Below are 19,960 nucleotides of genomic sequence, written 5' to 3' on the forward strand. Positions count from 1 at the left end.
AGCTAAATTCCAAATTATTTTCCTCCATCTAAACAAAGAGTAGGAGAATATTGATGAAAACAAATAGAATAGCTTCGGTCATAAAGGATAAAAACTTCTATATTGTGGGAATATACCTATTTTGTTATTTCCAACGTTTCATTATATATGTGATAATTTTCCCCCATAGCGGGAATGTAATTGGTCAGAATAACAAAACAATGATATTCATATTAGATACAAATTCTTTGCATGATATTCTCATTATATACAAATTCTTTGAATTTATCTCACATTCAAGTAACTCAATTTCAAAAGTCAATTGTGGTCTCTATCATGGACTTAGATTTTCTGCTCTGATTTTCTCTACTATGATTTGCTTGCTTTTTGTCTTCCACACGCACCTCATTAACATTTAATCTAAATGACTTAAAAGTTGACACATCATTCTTCAAACAAAAAATTACACCTAATTAAAAAAAGAATAACAATACTCTAACCCAACTAACATCAAACTTAACATCGTCTCCCCTTTTTTTCCTACCTTCTTACTTTAGCACGTCTTCTTCCTGCCTCTGCCCCCAAAATCTTATCTCTCACCAAGCTTTCGTTTCTCCAAAAATTTTGTAATCACAATCCCTTCTCTTTCCTCTATCCAAAAAATAAAAAATAAAAATCTTTCCATATCCATTGGTTTGAGAAAATAACCATAACTTATCAATCAATAGACCTTACAAAACAATCCCAATGTCCAGGTCTTGAAAGGTAATTTTTTTTTTTATCCAAGAAAACAACGAAGGATTTTTTTTTTCTTCAACCAGCCTGGTCACATCAAAGGATATGGGGAAATAAGTTTGCTTTTTGTTCTTTTGATAGATGGGAACATGACCTGCAATGGATTTTCCATGGATATCTACGTAAGATGCCATCTTACCACGCCTTTAAGCAGGACGAAGAAGAATAAAGAAAACGAGGACTTCTACACACAAAAAGAAAGAAAAAAAAAATATATATTTTACATAAAATAGTTGAGAGATTTTTTCTTTATGGATCCATCTTGTTCATATTGGTCATTTCATTGGAGGAGCTCCTTCATATTTGTCGACTCTGATGACACACTTGAGCATAGCTGGTGGCATCGAGTTCAATATTAATAAGGGTTAATTGTCGATTTACCCCCTGAATTTGTATTCTACTTTTAATTTGCACCCTCAATTTTGTTTTGGAAAATTAGGTACATAAACTATTTTTTATTGCCAATTTCTCCCTTACCGTCTAAATCAACACATTTCATCCAATTTGCCGTTAAATATGAGGGCAAATTGGTCATTTTATTTGTTAAAAAATAAATGAAAAAAATCATTTTTTTAAAACAGAGGGGCCCGCCCACTTCATCTCTGCCTTCCCCTCTGTTGTAATTCAAAAAACAGAGGGGAGGGGGGAGTTCGAATCGAAAGGGAGAGAGAGAGAGAGAGAGAGAGAGGAAGAGAAGGGCGAAAAGGGAGGCGACGGCGGTGGAAGGTGAGGAAGGTCTGTTGGTGGGGGGAGATGGGTTTGGGGTGGAGAGTGGCTTGCGGTGGTGGTCATGGGGGAGAAGAAAATGGGTGGTTGCGGGCTGGGGTTCTTGGGTTCTGGGGTGGGGGCCGCAGAGAGAGGAGCAAAAGAAATACCGAGGTCAAGGAAAACGGCTAAGATTTGGGATCAGAACTAGTTTTTTGGATCATTATTTTTTTTTTTTGGTCTGAACCATGAGGTGGTCCTAGATGGGCCCCAACTATGGGTGACACCTTTAAGCCTTAACCACAACCCAGACTAATCCCCACTCACACCGGGTCGGCCTGTAAGGGGTAAAGTGGTGACTCCGTACAAGAGCAGGGATCGAACCCCTGACCTCTCTTAAGGAATGAGAGTGCCGAACCACTCACACCAACCACCTTGGTTAGTTTTTTGGATCATTATTTTGACTATGCAATAAATTTGACTTTTCAAGATTTAAACAGTTTGGTTGATAGATGTGGTGGTATATTACTAAAGTTAGGTTTCACGAGTTGGATTTTTGATTGCTTAAAATGGGTTTAATCAGAAATTGATTTCCTTAAAATGCTTGAGTTGGGTGATTACAACATTGGAAATGGTGCTTTAGAAACTGATGGACATGGATATTGCTTAAGGAGCCTACAAGTATGCGTCGGAGATATTGAGGAAGAAGCAATCTGTGGGTTCTGGGTTCATTTGGGGGGTTTCTGGGGGGGTCTGTGATAAGGGAGGGGGATGGGTCTGTGGGTTATGGGTTCGTTTGGGGGTTGGAGTTTGCAGGTGGTGGTCATGGGGGAATGGGGGGAGGAGGGAAGGGTGGTGGTCAGGGGGAATGGGAGGAGAAGAAAACCGCTGGGATTATTAGATGAGATGTTGTTGATTTAGACGGTAGGGGGAATTGGCAATAAAAATTAGTTCATGTACCTAATTTTCTAGAAAAAAAGTTGAGGGTGCAAATTGAAAATAGTGTACAAGTTCAAAGAGTAAATTGACAGTTAAAACTTTATTAACAATATTAAACAACCAAAGCTCCACCAGTAAACAAACATTGCAACAACCAGAATGAATTGTGATTATAGACAGGAAGAAAACGTGTGACAGGAAGAAGGAAGAAAAAAGAAGAAGAAAGGTAGGACGTTAAGTTTGACGTTAGGATATTGTTTTTCTTTTTTAATTATGAGTAAATTGGGTTTTTGCTTGAAGAATGATGTGTTAACTTTTAAGTGCGTTAGATTAAATTTTAATGAGGTGGCGTGTGGAGACCAAAAATAAAGCAGAGAGAATAAGAACAGAGAACCCGGATCCCTCTATCATAACCAAAACGAAAACAGAGGAAAATAGATTATTATTTTTTTGATGCGGAGGAAAATAGATTGTTTATAGATGCGTATGTGTTTCTTTTACTGTTTTAATATTAAAATTTGTTTATACCGTGACCCTCGATAAGGGTGTTGATATTCACAGAAGATCTTTTCGTAATTCTCTTCATTAAGAAAACATTTTTATCTAAAAACAAAAAAGATTGACAAAAACACTTCATATCAGTGTTCTCGCTTGACAAGTAACTCAGTTCCCATTAAGAATTGCAAATGAGAAACAGACAGCATTTAATCCCACAGAAAAAGAAATAGAAATAATTTAATTTTTTGAATGTTAATCACAAAATAAATTGTACAAGTAATACTACAAATTGTTAAATTTTAGATTTCCGGGTTACATCATTGCGAGAGAGAGCCAAAAAATCAGCCTACCGTTAACTTAAACAACGATCCGTCCCATACAGCCTACAGGTTGCCCAAAAATAATGAACTGCACAAAACTATGGAATTTACAACATCACAGTTGTTCCTGCTTCTTCCTTCCAGACTATGTTTTTCCAAACACACATCTCGGTTTCTTTCAAACTTAACTTTGCCGTGCTGACATTGCGAAGGACATGTTGTCAGCTGCTTGCCTAGCACCACTAAAGAAGCCACCAACGGCGCGGTTGATCAGCAACTTTTCTCGTGCTCCGGGGGGCTACACTGATTCTTTCTACATTTGAGGAGCACCATCTGTGAAAATCAGGAGAAGAAGCAAGTTCTTGCAAGGCTTTGTTTGTCGTCTCTGCGGTGAACATTTCCCACTCTTCTTTTGAGAATTTTCTCCTTTCAGGTGTGGTGTGGAAGGTAGAAGCAAATAACCCCGAATCTGACAGTGGAGAAGGCGGAGAAGGCGGAGAAGGTGGAGAATCAGGAATCTCCAATCTTCTCCTGTTCTTTCTGTGTGATTTTGACAATTTCCTGCAGGAACATTCCGTACATATCATGAATGGCCAAATAAAATCACAAAATTCAAAAGAAAATTAAGAAACATGCATGAATTATGAAACTGTAGATCATGTGATACAAGTTTGGAGAATTCAAAAGATCATTACAAGCATGTATAACATCCACAAGTTATATATTATCATTTTGATTACTAGAAAAATGAGAAATGAGTATCCATTTTTGTTATAACACCCACACTTGTACCTATTCGCACTTTAAGCATTATTGGCATCTGGAGACAACTCCTAAGTAAGTGTTTACTTAGATTGTCGATATTGACAAAGGAATAGTTTGGTGGTTACTTACATTGTAGATATTGACGAAGGAAATGATGGCAGATCATAGTAATGGAAGGCCATGACTAAGCTCCAAAACGGGAAAGACAGATACCTGCACACACGACGGAGGAATCTCCATCTAAAGATTTTCTTCAATATTATCGATACTAAGAATCCAAATACTGTAGCTTCCACTGCCAGTAGGTGATCGGTAGAACTCTGAAAACAAAGGGATATAAAAAATCACTTTCTAGAAAATGAGACATTTACATGTTCACTGCTATTGAAATTTTGATAGACGATAATTGAAGTGAATGCTGATACAACATACCTGAAAAGTCATAAGAGCACCCAGAATTTGGATGGACCAATAAACAAACTGAGATGTCATTATATCAATTGATCCATCTTCTGTCAGAACCAGTTTGCGGACTGCCCAGAAGCCCAACCATGCTCCAGCCAGAAAAACAAAAGCCAGAAGAAATATAGCCAACTGCAAAAAATTTAAAACATTTCCAAAGTATTACCCCAACAGTAACTGCATAATCCTTAGTGTTTGGGTCACAACAAAAATAAAATAAGGTGCAGCAAGACCTCTTAAATAATTCATATGATACAAAGGTCAACTCCAGGGTATCATGTGAATGAAGAATGTTCATAAAGTAATTCACCCAAAGAAAAAGATATGCGAGTCCCACATACAAAACATATAACCTAAATATAATAAAAGCAACGAGAACAATAACTAGCATCAATGACCCACATAAAGAATAATGGTGTGACTTCAGGCGTATCTTGAGAATCAATAACTTTTTTTTCTGATCCATCAACCATTACAAACCCCAAGTGACTAAAACCTCAGATGCAAGATGAAAACCATAATATAACAAAAGCAAGAACAACAATAACTAACATCAGATGACCCATGTAAAAAACGACAGTGTGCTTCTAAGCCTCTGAGGTATCATGCCATTCAAAAACTTGAATTTTGATTTTGGCATCAATTAGTACACACCTGAATAAAACTAAAATCCAAGATGGTAAGAGTAATGGAGTAGTGCAGAATTATAAGCACATCTTACCTGAAAGAGAATACAGAGTACATCAAAACCAAAAAGCATATCAAAGAGTTCATATTTTATTAGAGAGAGACATTTAACAATTCATACTTTGTTGGGAAACGAGGTTTACCAGTTCATATCTTATTAGAGCATATGCAACTATATGCCGAAGTCCATGCAGATACGAGAGAATTTGTTTCCCTAATAGATGGCTGTTTATTGATTATTCCAGGCAGATCACTTAAAACTGCCTTCTTTTTTCAATAAAGCAACTTGAAACTACCTACAACAACTTAATTTTAAATAAAAACAAACTCTAAGGCCAGCTTCGTTGGGTAATCAACCAAAGTTTCCATAGTGCCCTCGATTGTTATGGTTGTTTATACTTGCAACAAAAAAACAATAATTAATCACCATATTCGGCTGAGTAAACCAGCTAACTCAACAATTCCAGAAGATGAAAATAAAGAAATGACCAATGCGGTAGCTTCCTACAAGTAGCAAAACAGAAATTGCAAATCATTTCAAATATAATAAAGGTTTTCAGCAAAACATGACCAAGATATGTAATCGAATAATCTGGATGGAAAATTACGAAGGCATTTTGCTTTATGGTGGACATACCAGGGCAACTATAAGAATAATTCAAGATCACTTACAGGATTATACATGTCTTCACTAACTCCGATCTCGGTGAGTATTGAACGCAATAACCCAGGTATGTAGCGGAGGAGAAAAGATCCCAAACCAACCTGATAAATTGTAAGAATTACATGGATCATAATCATGTAAACGAAAAACAGAGAAAGGTAAATAACTGAGCTTTGAATTTGATACATACCAAAGACGAGTATACAAAAATTGCAAGAGAGTTCTTCCGACCAGTTGGGAGAAGCTTCATCCCCTGTAAACAACCAGAAAAAAATAAAACGTCTGCTAATCAGTTATATCTTCTTGGATGACTCTACGGACTTCCTTGGACATACAGCGATCTTATCAAGGATGCGGATTACATAGGTAGCTTTAAAATGGTACATAAAGTAAACATGACATGATTAGTACTGGAAAAGAAGATTACATTACCTGAAAAAGTACAATCAATATGACAAGGACCACCCCTATTGCCATTCCACTGCTGTAATAAAATACTAATGATTTGCTCAGGAGGGACGCCAAGCTCATAATGATTATGCCCAATATCAAAAACATTAGGCGATACCTAAAAAATTCTGCAAAATATAACATTAGTGAAATGATCACTAAATGTAAGGATTAGAGTAAGAGGTAAAGTTATATTTATATTAGACTAAGAAGAGTTACCTTCTTCAATGGACACTTCAAAGCTCTCTAACGATGAACCAGCTGTCCGTATATCTAAGAGTTTGTGCTCAAAGGGTGACATGGACTCAGACCAGGAGCCCTTGGCAACCTTCTCCCACTGGCTGTGAGGGCACATCCCTATCCCAAGAGATGTATTTCTGCAAAAAAATATTAAAAAATATATATATTACTCTTATGTAAAAAATAAATGCACTGGTACTGTATTCTTCACTGTTTCTGTTTTCCATCAAAACTAAATCTTTATTCCAAGCTGGGGATTACATTACGAGAAACAAAATTAATCGGTTGATAGCTGATGCATTCTGGTCAGAATATGAAAATAGAAGTTCAAAATACATTTGTAATGAAATAAATAAGGCACTTGTAAACTTTCACTATAATTTAAACAATGCCATAATTGGAAACTGTTATACACTATAAAGCACACAAGAAACTCTACCAAGCATATGCACTTCACAATCATAAATCTAACAGTATGATAAAATGTTTCAGTATAACAAAACAAAATTCAGAGACGTTGACATTATCATATCCATTCAGTTAAATAAGTCCTGCATGCACAATGTGTGACAGGCAATTAGTATTAACAACTTATAAGGCCCACAATATTGATGACTCACCTGTGGAGACAAACCTCAATGGCCGGTATGCGAATGCTTGAATTTGTTGCTGATATCTTCAGCTTCACAGTGTTGGCAAACTTCCCAAGATATTTAAGCCTTGACAATCCATGGATATGAACTCTTTCACACAACACTAAAGTGCCAGGCTTGGAACCAGGAGAATTTTTTACTGGCATGTCATGAGATAATTGTAACCTAGCAGACTCGGCAGCAACTGCAAACAAAAAACATAAGAAAGGGGTATGAGTACCCAAAGTGTAAAACTTCTCAGTCAACATGAAATAGGTCATTGACATCTGCCTAAAGGAACTAATCTCCGTAAGATGTCCAGCAAATCTGTTAAGAGCCCATGGGTAGAACATGCCCCTAAAAACCGACTTGTAAAGAAAGAGTGCCCAAGAGCTCTTAAACCACCCTACGACAGGTTATTTTTCCAATGTGGGATCTTGAGTCCTACCAAAAGCTTTCATCTAGGAGGCACATTTTGGTTCCGAAAAGAAAATCCCACTTTAATACATTCGACACCTATAATGTAGCAGTTGGTATCAGAAAGAAAAAACTGATATAATCAAGCATCACACACACACACACACAGAAGATCCCATGGAAGTAGTAAGCAATACAAAAATACTTAGTATCTTAAACCAAAATATATAGTAATATGTAAGAAAACCCAAAAATTTATATTAAGAAAATCAGAAAATACTTCTGTTGCCACAAGGAAAATGCAACACCAAACCAAAATTTGAAATTTCCCATGGTCTTGATTCTTATAAAAAAATTAAGTAACCAAATAAACAAGTCTCCTCCCATTTTACTGGAAAACCTATATTTCGAGTTTTCGAATTCTTGGCAAATTCGTAGCAAAAGATTCAAAATTTCAACTTTCTTCTTTTTCCTCAGTAAGCTCAGCAACCCAACAACACAAACATTATAAACAAAACATTAATTTCAGGGTTTCAAATTTCTGTTTATAGTAATAAAAGCCCTAGATTTTATAACTTCATAGTCTGGATAAGCGCAATAAAATGTGAAGATAAATGGAAAAGAAAGTACCTAAAGAAAGCTCACTGGATGGTTCCACAGAGGACGAAAACGGGAGTGAGAAGAACAGGAGCCAGAGAATGCAGGCGAAGATCCGACCCGGTTCAACAGAAGCCATGGTTTCTTGGTTGTTCCGAGTGACAGAGAAGAAGAGAGAGGGGAAAAGGCGCGCGTTGAAATTACGTTGGCAAGAAGGGATTTTGCTATTTTGAAACGGATAGAATCTTTTCTTTTATATTGGGGCCAACAGACGCTAGTGAGCCGTGGCTGAGACGTGTTTGATATTAGGAGGCTGGGCTTTGTTAAAAAATAAATATGTCTTTAAGGGCCGGATTTAACAATGGAATTTGGATTAAATCCCGCTTGAAGCCCAGGCTGAAGTAAATGGAATGTGAGGAAATATGTTAAGCCTAGAATGATAGTTCCTTCCTTCTAGCCAAATTATAAATAAATAAATAACAGTGCATTTAGATGAGGGAAATAAATTTGGGATTCTAACAATAGTCAGAATTTCTAAGTTGACATGAACCAATTTCCATGTTTGAATAAAAGAATGATTGTTTTGGCATTTACTACTACCCAAAGTCTAAAATATCGATGGTCCAAAAACATCTAAATTTTGATGGAAATATTGGGAAACTATCGATATCGGTAAAAATTGAATAAAAACTAAGGAAATTGTAAGAAAAACTTGGAAATTTTTATTGAAACTTTGGAGGATGTTTATTTAGTCAATTATCTATTAGTTTATCACAAAAAAAAAGGGAAAAAAATGCATTGCATGATGGGTTTAACTAATTTAAGTTGATTATATAGCTAGCTGACAAACACTGTGAATGTATTAAATATGTAGTAATTAATTAAGGAAGATTAAACACGCCATAATCATTTATTTATAATTATTTACTACAATATTTTACACTTAATACATTGCATGGTCAGATATATAAGTGACTTAGTACCATATAGAGTTCTTATGAGGTTCAAAATTTTCACTATCTTCATCATCTCTATGCGTAGAGTAAGAGTACTTTGTGAAAATGTGGTGAGTAGTTGAAAAGGAAAGGTCACATACTCATCTCGATAATTATATGATATGTGTTTGGATATATCCTAAAATATCCTAGTTTCGAAAAACGATAATATTAGCGATATTTCACCGATATTATCGATATTTTAGTCCATGTTACTACCAATCAAGTAACTGAAAGAAGAAAATTTGCAATTATAAAGAACAAAGTTTCTACGAAGTTTTTTCTTTTATACAAGAAACATTGGGGAATGAAATATTCGAAGACAATACTTCAAATGCAAAGATAACTCTTAACTGCTTGATCTACAAACCCTTTACAGATTTCAACTGAGTTTTAAAGAACAAAGATGTAATTTAAGATGGCGTACATCAACAAAAGTTGACAAGGAGAATACAGCTTAAAAGAGGGTTTTGATTAAGGATGGGCGTGCATCAACAACAGTTGACAAGGAGAATTGAATCATTGTTCAATGATTCAATCAAGGAAACATGAGTTTGCTAATTGTACACCTTTTTGCAAAGAGGAAGTTAGTGGACGGAGCACTAGAGGAAAAAAAAAAAACCTATTGGCAGTTCTTTGTTTTGTAGTGCACTGTAAAAAGGCACATTCGACTCATTTGACCACTTGAACGGCTCACAGTAAAATTCAATCTTTATATCTATAAGTCTATGACGTCTTGTCACCACACGGAAAATAATTAAGACCGTCCAAGAAAGCACGCAAATGACTTCATGCATTTGTGGGAAATGCTGGTTGGAGACTGTGGCTGTGGCTGCGATTATTGAAACCCAATACATCACCTAATAATGCAAAATTAAAGCTCTTCTGCATCTGGCCATTAGCCTTTGCAGTTACATGCGGTGCAGTATGGGGAAGTAAATGCCAATGCAAGTCTTTGAAGCAAGTCTTTCAAAAACTTGCTTATTAAACACACTTTCTTTTGAAACTGCAGCACCCCATCCAATCCATTTAATTCATCAATTAATTAGTTTGTAAGATCAGGACCAGTGCTACTACTGCAGCAATTTCAACTATCTAGCGTGTTAATATTCTCTTACTAGACTTACGTTGTTTGGCTGACCTACCAAAACCGAAGTTGATTAACCTAACAAAATGGAAATTAAGTGCATGATTTGCAGCTAATTCCAATTAAAGAAAAGGGTTAATCTAATCTGCAAGAGTCGTATACGTGTCCAAGTTGAACGAGTTACACACATGACATCAAACTCTGGAACCCTATCGGACTATAGCTAGCAAAGGCCTATTGTCTAAAAAAGCAAAAGAGAATATGAAGGTACTGGAAAGAGCTGCTGCTGCTCTGATGGTTTTTCGAATTTATTGGTGGGAGAGAGATTGACATGCAGAGAAATCAAGGGCTCTGATGAGATCATGATTCATGATCGTACATGTGGTGCATATATATATTTCAAGTTCCGATCTCTGCAATGCTTTGCAAGGCTGGCCTCCATTGCCCCCCAACACCACCACCTCCACCTCCACCTCCACCTCCATGATTCCTTGCCACATTTCTGTAGCTGCTGCTTGTGCTACTGCTGCCACCATTGCTTCTCACACGCTCCATCTGCAAAAAAAAAAATTGAAAATGATAAATAAAGGAGATATTTGAGCATGTGCAATATTTACACGCACGCACGCACCATGAGACAATGACAATTCACACAAACAAAAATTCTGAAGAGGTTCGATTATAAGAGTTGAAAACTTAAGTTCAAGCTCTAAATGATGGTTTTCTACCCTAATATAGATAATTTGGGATAAATCCAAAAGTTATAACAATAGTTTGACGTAATCCTCGCATTATGTCTATTTGGTATCAAAGTTTAATAAAATTAAGTAGAAATAAATTTTTCTCCACGCATTAAACTGGATGTAGATCAAATAAGGGAGTTGATTTTCCCACTCTTCTTTTTATCCACTTACACTCCCTTTTTTGTTGTAGTAAAAACTATTTTTAAAAAAATGGAGTGTAAGTGGACAAAAGGGGAGTGGGAAAATCATCACCCTAAAATAAATTTTAAAAACATTATATGTGTATATGTCCTTGTTGATGACAACTTTCTGTTTCATTAATATAATGTTAAGCAAGTTTTGAAGGTCACCTAACCCAACTAAAGCTGTTTACCTAGAAGCACGTCTAACTCAAATATTAAACAGTGTCTTCTAAGAAAAGCAGAATTTGGTCATGTGGTTAGTTGATAACTACCTCAATCAGTGCCAACATTGGTAAAGGGTAAGTGAATTCTTAATCAAGTGGAAATTTAGCAAATCAAAAACTCCTGTTCTTCATGACAAAGGCCATGCCAATAATTGTACGTGTCCTTAGAAACCAACCATAAAATAAGAGAGCTGATTTCCCCACTCCCCTTTTCTCCACTTACACTCCATTTTGCTTTTTAATATTTTTTAATCAATTTTGTTCTCTCTTTCCTATTCTATCCTTATCCTATATTAATTTATGTTTTACTTCACTTTTATATTATTTCTTTTTCTTTATATTTAATTTTCCAACTTACACTACATTTTTCAGTATTAAAGGGAAAAAAAAAACTTAATTTCTTACTTGATTAAAGGAAAAAAAAAAATACTGAAAATGGGGTGCAAGTTGGAAAATTAAGTATAAAGAAAAGGAACTAATATAAAAGTGAAGTAAAAAGAAATTAATGTAGAATAAGGGTAGAATAGGAAAAAGAAAGAACAAAATTGATTAAAAAGTATTAAAAAAACAAAAGGGAGTGTAAGTGGAGAAAAAGGAAGTGGGGAAATCATATCCCTAAAACAAAAGAAGAAAAAGAACTTTTACAAACTGAAAACATGCGTAGCTTGATTTTTTTTCTTTTCTGGCCCACATGTTATGCACTTTAAATTCATTGCTTGGTTAGTGGCATCGTACATGGTGGCCACCATTCCTCATTGTCAAATATGGCAACATAAAATTCCTAATGGCTAATACCCTAATAATGCACGTTTGGTAAAATTTTCTTCCCATTCATAATTCACATTTTGATACATAAACGAGTTATATCACATGACCGTATTGTTTTTATATTTTTGAAGCGTTACCTGTTGCAAATCAGATTCTTATATTTCTATCCTGAGAAAGTTTCTGACAAAAATAAACGTGTTACCAAAAAAACCCACATGCCTTGACATCCGTGGGATTAAAGTAAGATCAGATTCTTCGAATTACAGACGATAATTTACTTAATTCACCAGTCAGAAACTTCAGAAAACTCAACATCTCTGACCTTCTGTAAAACCCTTTGGATCGAAAAGATGCTTTGATGAGTTGAAATGACAAATAAAAAGAAGATGCCCTATAAACCAACCACAAGCATAGGGTCTACAATATGCCCTATAAACCAACCACAAACAAAAGTCCTACAAAATGCTTGATATCCGAGCTTCATATTATATGAGTTTATGACATCAAATTTTGAATCACCAAACTTCCCAAATGAGTATTACGAGCTCATATAATTCAACAATAATTATAGGGTCTCCAAAAGTGTAAATTTTTTATAGAGGTAGGTTAGATTTGTTAGTCAGAGCAATGAGTGCGTCCTTTATACTTAAATTTTAGTGTAAAATTAGATTATTTTAAACTATCACTCATATTAAACCAAAAATTGTAAAGTTTTGCATGGTTACCTTGATGGAGTTGTGGTTCTCGGACTTCAAATTTGGATTCGGATTCGGACCACCCAAGTCTTTCATCCTCATTTCCAGGCCAGGCCCGCCTGTATCCTTCAGCAATTTCCCTAGTTTCACAGATTTTTTAGCAGCAAACTCCTTCAACACATCTGTATACATATAACAAAAGAGAGAAATTTCATTTTAAAAACATTTCGTCCTAAACAAAGCAAAAGGCAAATAAAAAGCGTGCCGATAAACATTGACCTTCGAAACTGATGAGGCGATAAACCTGTCCAATAAGCAGAGTGTCGTCTGGTCTGAGAAGCTTGAGCTGCTTCACAGGGGAGCCATTCTCAGACTTCATGGTGCGAGAGGCGATGAGAAGAGCCACGTAGTGGCCTGGGTTGGAAGTCATGACCTCATGGGCGCTCACAGACCAGTAAATTCTCTCGACCTTGTTGCTTCCCGGGTGCTGAATCAGCACCGTCGCCGCCTCCGCCGCTTGGCAATTACCCATCTCGAATGTGATCTCAAGACTCCAAATTTATAAGAACCCTTCTGTTGATTTGCTCTGTTTTTGGTTGGGTTGCTCTGTTTTTTGGGTGTTTAAGGTGCAAAATGGAACTTTAATGCCGATGGGTTTGCTCTATGGAGCTCTAAATATGAATAGAGGGGGTATGGTGACAGAAGGTGACGTGGAGGCTGAGGTTTTGGGGGTCCCCTATTATTAGGGAAGGTCTTTTACTCTGCACACCCAGTTAATGGTCTCTGACCCTTTCACGTTCACCAACGCACGTCAAGAATCAAAGGGATGTGACAAACTGACAAACGCAAAGACCTCGATCGCCCAATCCATTACCAAGAAACCCAAGAAAAAAAGACTAAAAATAAAAATAAAAATAAATAAATAGGATTATGGAAGCTGGAAATTTCAGAGCCAAGAGCTGGGTGTGCAGAGGAAATTAGAGGAAGAAGAAGGGTGCTGCTGGGTGCTTATAATATAGTGTAGATTCTATGTCAACGTTGAGATATTGGTGGTGATGAAGAGGATGCGTATTCAAGATGGTGAAGAAAATGAAAGGCATATTATGGTTGAACACCAAACTGCAGAAGAAAAAAGAAAAGCAAATATTATGGCAGCAGACGTGTTCGATCTGCAAAACCACCTGGGTTTACTTTACAGAGGTGTGGGGACTCTGGGGGCAGGGGACCCCACTGGATCTTAAAGCTCAGGTTCAATTCAATGATCACAGTGATCGATCTGATCAAAATTTAAGGCTTTGCTTCTGATTTACTTGCACATATAATAAACTGTATTAATATATAAATAGAAGTGTTATAATACGAGATGATTGATAACAACAACAATGTGACAGTATGACTGTTATCAACGAATACGAATAATTTTTTGGAAAAATAATTTTGACTATTAACTGGATTTTGAGATTGACACTGACACTTATAAAAAAATGGGAAGATTCCACCTATGCGTCTACGATTAACATTTCTGTCTCTTGCGAATAATGCTATTTACTTTGCCTCTTTCGTTTTTCCATTTGTATGTTCTAAATCCTTTGTATCTCAAAGGTAAAATTGCTTTTACCTTCTTTCTTTCACCACTTGTGAATCGTCACCCACTTTTACCAAATTTAAACTTTTAACAAATAGGGAAGGATTTGTAACCCAAATGGTTAAGAGTATTTATTTTAGCACACAAGGTCATAGGTTCGATTCCCCAACCCCTAATATCGGTTGTAAATGGTAAGCTTATCTTTCAAAATACAACTAAATCACACATGAGGAAATAACTTTATCAAATTTTCAAGAAACGTCAAAAAGATAATATTGCCAATATTGACTTTAAAAAGGCAATATTGCCAATACAATGCATGATATATTATCTATCAACAACAGAAAAAGAAAAAACTAGTTTATAGTATTGAAAATTGGTAACCAAATTCTAGCTTGCACGTTGTATATAAGGGATTACAAAATTAATGGTTCCCTCTTTTGTGTTGCGAATGTAGACCTGTTCCCAACTAATTTATTATTCAATATTCATTTTGGTTATTCTGTTTTTGATTATGTAACTGATTTTAAGATCTAATTAGACCAAATTAGGGGTGTCAGTGATATTGTAACTGATTTTATTGGCTTGACCTTTCTTCCCAAACATGTCAATGCCCTTACCAAACACTAGAAGTTAGGCTAATTCTTAATAAAAGCTTTTCTTTTTGTCAAACGTGTTCTGAGGGGTGAAAGACCAACCTCCCTCCCTAATGAGGTTTCACCAAACTGCTTAGGGAGGGACATTGAAAACATGTCAAAAAGGGAACTTTTATTGATAGAGCATCTTCAATGCATATGTCAAATACAAGATGTTAAATTTGACTTTAATGGTTTGTGTAACAATTTGAAAGTTTATATAAAATTTTATGGTTTGTGTAACAATAATATTTCACTGTTAATGTGTTGGATTTTTTTTTTGGTCTGAAAATATGTCTTCATAGAAATAGTGGGAAACCACCAAGAAGACCATAAAACGAGAGCCCCAACAAGTGGGAAGGGAAGTTGATAGGCTATATACGTTCTTTGTTTTTTCTTCATAAAGCTTCATGGGCTACATCCCATGGTACCCTTGTATGTAGTTTCGCCCTTGCTTGTGGTTTTTATGTCGGAATTTTTTTGGCCGCACGGCTATACTCATTAAATAAACATTTTAAAAGTGAAGTCGCATAAAAAAACATTTGAAGGCTAAGATATTAGTTAATTACTAATGGCAGTACAGCCGGGCGGCTATGCTCCAATATAGATAATTTTTATAGTCTCGTTGCGTGTTCGGTTCATTTTTACACATGATTTTTCATGTTATTCACCCACTATTTTGAGTTAGTTCTTGACATTTTATAGCTTTTTACTTCCTTTTTGTGTTTTCTTAGATTTTACCTTGGTTGGGATGAAAATGAGCTAAAAGTGCATTATTAGTCATAAATTCTGTTTTTGTTCATTTTCGTAGGTCAACTTCTTGGCCTGGGATCAACATGCTCTGGTGCTCGGATGAGGTCATGATCTTCATGAGACTTGTTCCAATGGATGTTAACTACAACATATCCAAATTTGAGCTCCATTGGACAAGTATTGCCTATCCAACCAATCCAGCATATTACCACAGCTCTGGAAATCCGGATTTGGCCAGCTTTTACCTCCTTTGTGTCATCTTAATTTCTTGTTACCATAACTCTTGGTAACAAGGAATTACCTTTGTAAATGAGATATTTTCTGAAGCTTTTGGCATCTTTGTGAAGTCAAGGCTTCATCATGGCAAAGGGGACAAGGGCAAAGGCTTTAACTAAAGTATGAGTTTTATATTATATTGGTGAGCTGGAAATTGATGGGCAATGGAAAGTTAATTGCAATATGAAGTGGGAGAGGTTTTGAACGTGGGTAGCCAATTCATTCTATCATTCTACACAGAGGAGAGCAAATTTTGGAGAGCTTGGAGCTTGGAGAAGGCCAAGGTGCAGCCAAGCTAAGTGGAGAAGAAGACTTCCACCATTGAAGACTTCAAGCTTTCATCATTTCCAAATCTGTAAACTCTTTCTAGTTATATTTCGAATTTGTGTTTGAAATGATTATGAGGAACTAAACTCCATAGCTAGGGCTTAGGTTGAAGCCCTAAACATGATTACCTTATTGTTTTGATGCTTGAGTGTATGAATTTCTAGATATTGTTGATGAATTCCAATTCACCAAATTAATCTATCCTTGATGTGTGTTTTTCCTTGGTTGGCCATCTTTGAAAGCATGCTTCTTGAGATTGTTGGGATTATGTGTATCTTCATGTTTTCCTAAGCAATAAATGGATGGAGTAAGAACCATCCATGTGAATTGGTTTCTTGAATACCTAATGTAAACACCATGCTATTAGGATTCTTGTGATGTTCATATTCTCTTTGAACTTAATGGGTTCTCCTTGTAATTGAATCGAAGTACGAACCATACCTAGGTTCGGTTATGGGGAGGGCACAAGTATTGTAGCACGAACCATGCACTTTACGTATATTAGAGAGAATCAATGCGTCTTGAGCCACGACCCATGGTCTTGATTGCGAACATCTTCATCAACAAGTTTAGAGTTCATCACTTGAGTATCCATGAACATAGGTAGAATTGTTTAGGGTGGATTCCGAAACCCTAGTGTTTGTTACTTGGTACTTTCACATTTTGATAATTCATCTCTGCCATTCTCATTTAAATTCAAAGTCCATTTACTTTCATGCAATAGAAATAGGTCACTTGAAACAAATCAAAACCCCCCCCTCAATGTGTGTGTGAGTTGTGTGTTCGACACGTGGTGTGTCTTTGTTACTGAAATTTATTTGTTTCCGTAATTGTTTTGGACTTTTGGTCCGCAAGTGTTCTTCCAATTTCTGTGCTGAATCCAACCGTATAAAGAACGTAAATTTTGGACATACGGTTGGAAAGTTATAGGTCAAACACTGGACAGAGGTCGAAACTGGAAAAATAGAGAAACGAATCTGTCCAAATGGTGATAAAAGGGTGATAGAAAGTGCTGTTTGTGTTTTTCTCTAGTTTTCTTGTGTTGTTCCATTTCTTTTACACTTCTTTACTCATTTCTAGTTTCCCTCTTTCATTTGTGCATTTGTGGTGTGTTAAATAAGTGTTCTTTATGTACTCAAATTAGAACTTATAGGAAGCCGACAAGTTCTTCGTGGGATCGACCCCGTACTTACATAATCTATACTTCGATAGATTCGTGCACTTGCGGGTATTTTTAATTGGTTGTTTGCACATTAATTTGTGTCCTCTTAGGAATGCAACAATTTTTGGCGCCGTTGCCGGGGAACTTGCACGGTTGCTTATCTGTTTTGTTTGAGTATGTTTAGAGTACTTAGTTTTATTTTTGTTTATTGATTGTTGTTTCATTTTATCTTGATTTGTTTTTTTTTTCTTTTTCTTACAGGAACATCCGAGGAGTCATCTCCACCATCTCCAATGGCAGCCGCAACTGAAATTGTGGAACTTACTATGTAAGAATACTCCAATAAATTTGTGATGGAGGAAGCAAATGTTTTTGGCTCATTTCATAATGAGTTGCCTATGAATGAATATTTCCGACAAACATACAATCCGGAGTGGAGAAATCATTCAAACTTCTGGTGGACCGACAATCCAAATTTTCAACAAGTGTCATATCAACCATATCAAGGCCAACATAATACTTGTCCACCTTATGGTCAACCCCAATATTATAATCCACCACCACTTAGTCAATCTCACCAACCACCTCAAGGACCAACTTTGGAAGAAATTGTTGCTTCAATGGTTAGAAACACAGATAATTTCATCATGCAGAGGAATGACACTCACATGCAGAGGAATGATACCCACATGCAGAAAATGAATAAGGCCATTGCCAATCTAGAAAATCAAGTGGGGCAAATTGCTATAGCTTTGAGTCAAAGGGAAGTTGGGATGATGCCTAACCAAACAGTGATACCAACCAGGCATGAGCATGTTCAAGCAGTTACCTTGAGAACTGGTAAGGTAATTGGTGAAATTGATGGTTCTAAAAATTTGATTCACAATGTTGATGACATGCAGGTTGAACAAGTGACTGAGCCTAAAGAAAAGGATGAAAGCAACAAAGAGAAAGATAAACAAGCAGCTTCTTCATCCGAATGGATCCCAAAGCATGAACTTGCAAGAAGGGCAAGAAAGGAGAAGGTAAGTCGTGAACCTACTGATGAAGAAATCTTACGTGCTCCTTTTCCTCACAGGTTGATGGGTTCTAAAAAAATTCAACATGCCAAGGACATATTGGAAACTTTCAAGAATGTGCAAACCAACATTCCTCTCTTGGATGCAAACAAGCTCAAGGAATGCGAAACTGTTGCATTAACGGAAGAGGTTTCTGCTGTTTTGCAAAGGAAGCTTCCTCCCAATTTACAAGATCCAGGAAGTTTCACAATTCCTTGTATAATTGATGATAAATTGTTTCAGAAACCTTTAATTGATTTAGGTGCTTCAATTAATCTAATGTCTTATTCTATTTTTGAAGTACTAGAGGAAGACAAGCTGAGCATCCATGTTCCAAGTACCAATCATATGTTCAATGTCATTCCTTCTACTCAAATGAGAAGGCCACCCGATCCTAAATATGTGCCTCCTCCATCTAATCCACGTATTGAAAAGCGCTTAAAATTGCTTTTGAAATCTACTCATGCGCATAAAAAGAAAAGAATACGAAATGGGTTGATTAGATGGCAAAGAGATTTGAAGAAACTTCATGTTCGGCACAAGGAGGCGATTGAGCCAAAACCCCCTACGTGACCATGGTATGTTGGAAGTCCGGCAAAAGACTTTAAACTTAGCGCTTCTTGGGAGGCAACCCAAGGTGAACAGAGAAGTTTGTTGTCGTCCTAATCGCTTCAAAGTGGAGTTTCTCTAGACTCAAACTTTCTTTTATTTTATTTTATTTTTGAGTTAGGGTTACATTTTTCCAACCAAGGTAATTAAGATTTTCTTGTTGTTTCTCTTTGTTTTTTTTCTTACTCTTTCTTTCTTTTATTTGTTTGTGTTTCTTTTTTTTTTTGTTAGTAAGTTTGGGAAGTGGTTTGCTTCATGAATGCACAATCAGAGTTGGGCGTGAATGCTTATTCTATTTCATAACATGTGATTACAAACACATTAATGAAAAGCGTACATAAAATTTCTCAATCACATGTTTCTTTTTGCATTCTGAGCCACCCGAGGCATCTGCTAATTGCCTCTATCTGTTCTTGCTTGTAGGATCTGCAGCAGCTCTACATGATCTTCATTACTTTTTTGCAGCATCTCTACATGTTGATTGGCACTGTAGAGCCGCTTCTGCAGGTCCGCCACCAGAGCTTTCAGGGCCGCCACCTCTTCACTCAGTGCCCCGCACTCTCGTGTTCTCGCCAGTAGGCGCATGCCCAAATTTGTGGCCGAGACCGCGTTGAGCACGGTTAGATTGTGGGACTCGTCCACTGCCATCTGGTCAGACCTCTGCGCCACATGCAGGTGATCTGCAACTGTCAGTCTGCTGACAGTCATGCC

General features: G+C 36.5%; 2 protein-coding genes across 4 annotated transcripts; both read right to left on the reverse strand.

Moving 5' to 3' along the window:
- Window positions 1–3,135: 3,135 nt before the first annotated feature.
- On the reverse strand, window positions 3,136–8,382 carry LOC110747100 (transmembrane protein (DUF2215)). 3 transcript variants are annotated; one of them, XM_088255571.1, is made up of 10 exons: window positions 8,184–8,330; window positions 7,585–7,652; window positions 7,125–7,341; window positions 6,484–6,641; window positions 6,247–6,392; window positions 6,005–6,067; window positions 5,823–5,915; window positions 4,434–4,595; window positions 4,131–4,321; window positions 3,136–3,797 (listed from the first exon to the last, which is right to left on the reverse strand). In XM_088255571.1, exons 2-10 carry the CDS (start codon window positions 7,595–7,597, stop codon window positions 3,479–3,481), a joined length of 1,362 nt encoding a protein of 453 aa, XP_088111697.1. In that variant the 5' UTR covers window positions 7,598–7,652; window positions 8,184–8,330; the 3' UTR covers window positions 3,136–3,478. The 3 variants fall into 3 exon arrangements, with proteins under 3 accessions (XP_088111697.1, XP_088111696.1, XP_088111698.1); XM_088255570.1 differs by lacking the exon at window positions 7,585–7,652 and having other exon boundaries at window positions 4,215–4,321; window positions 8,184–8,382; XM_088255572.1 differs by lacking the exon at window positions 7,585–7,652 and having other exon boundaries at window positions 8,184–8,381.
- A 1,972-nt stretch (window positions 8,383–10,354) lies between these two features.
- On the reverse strand, window positions 10,355–14,025 carry LOC110749683 (DUF4228 domain protein). The gene is made up of 3 exons (XM_088254123.1): window positions 13,124–14,025; window positions 12,875–13,026; window positions 10,355–10,787 (listed from the first exon to the last, which is right to left on the reverse strand). The coding sequence occupies exons 1-3, from the start codon at window positions 13,374–13,376 to the stop codon at window positions 10,632–10,634; spliced, it is 561 nt and encodes a 186-aa protein (XP_088110249.1). The 5' UTR covers window positions 13,377–14,025; the 3' UTR covers window positions 10,355–10,631.
- Window positions 14,026–19,960: the final 5,935 nt, after the last annotated feature.

The sequence above is a fragment of the Prunus avium genome, chromosome 6, assembly GCF_965620075.1.
Source record: "Prunus avium chromosome 6, drPruAviu1.hap1.1, whole genome shotgun sequence".
Lineage (NCBI taxonomy): Eukaryota > Viridiplantae > Streptophyta > Magnoliopsida > Rosales > Rosaceae > Prunus > Prunus avium.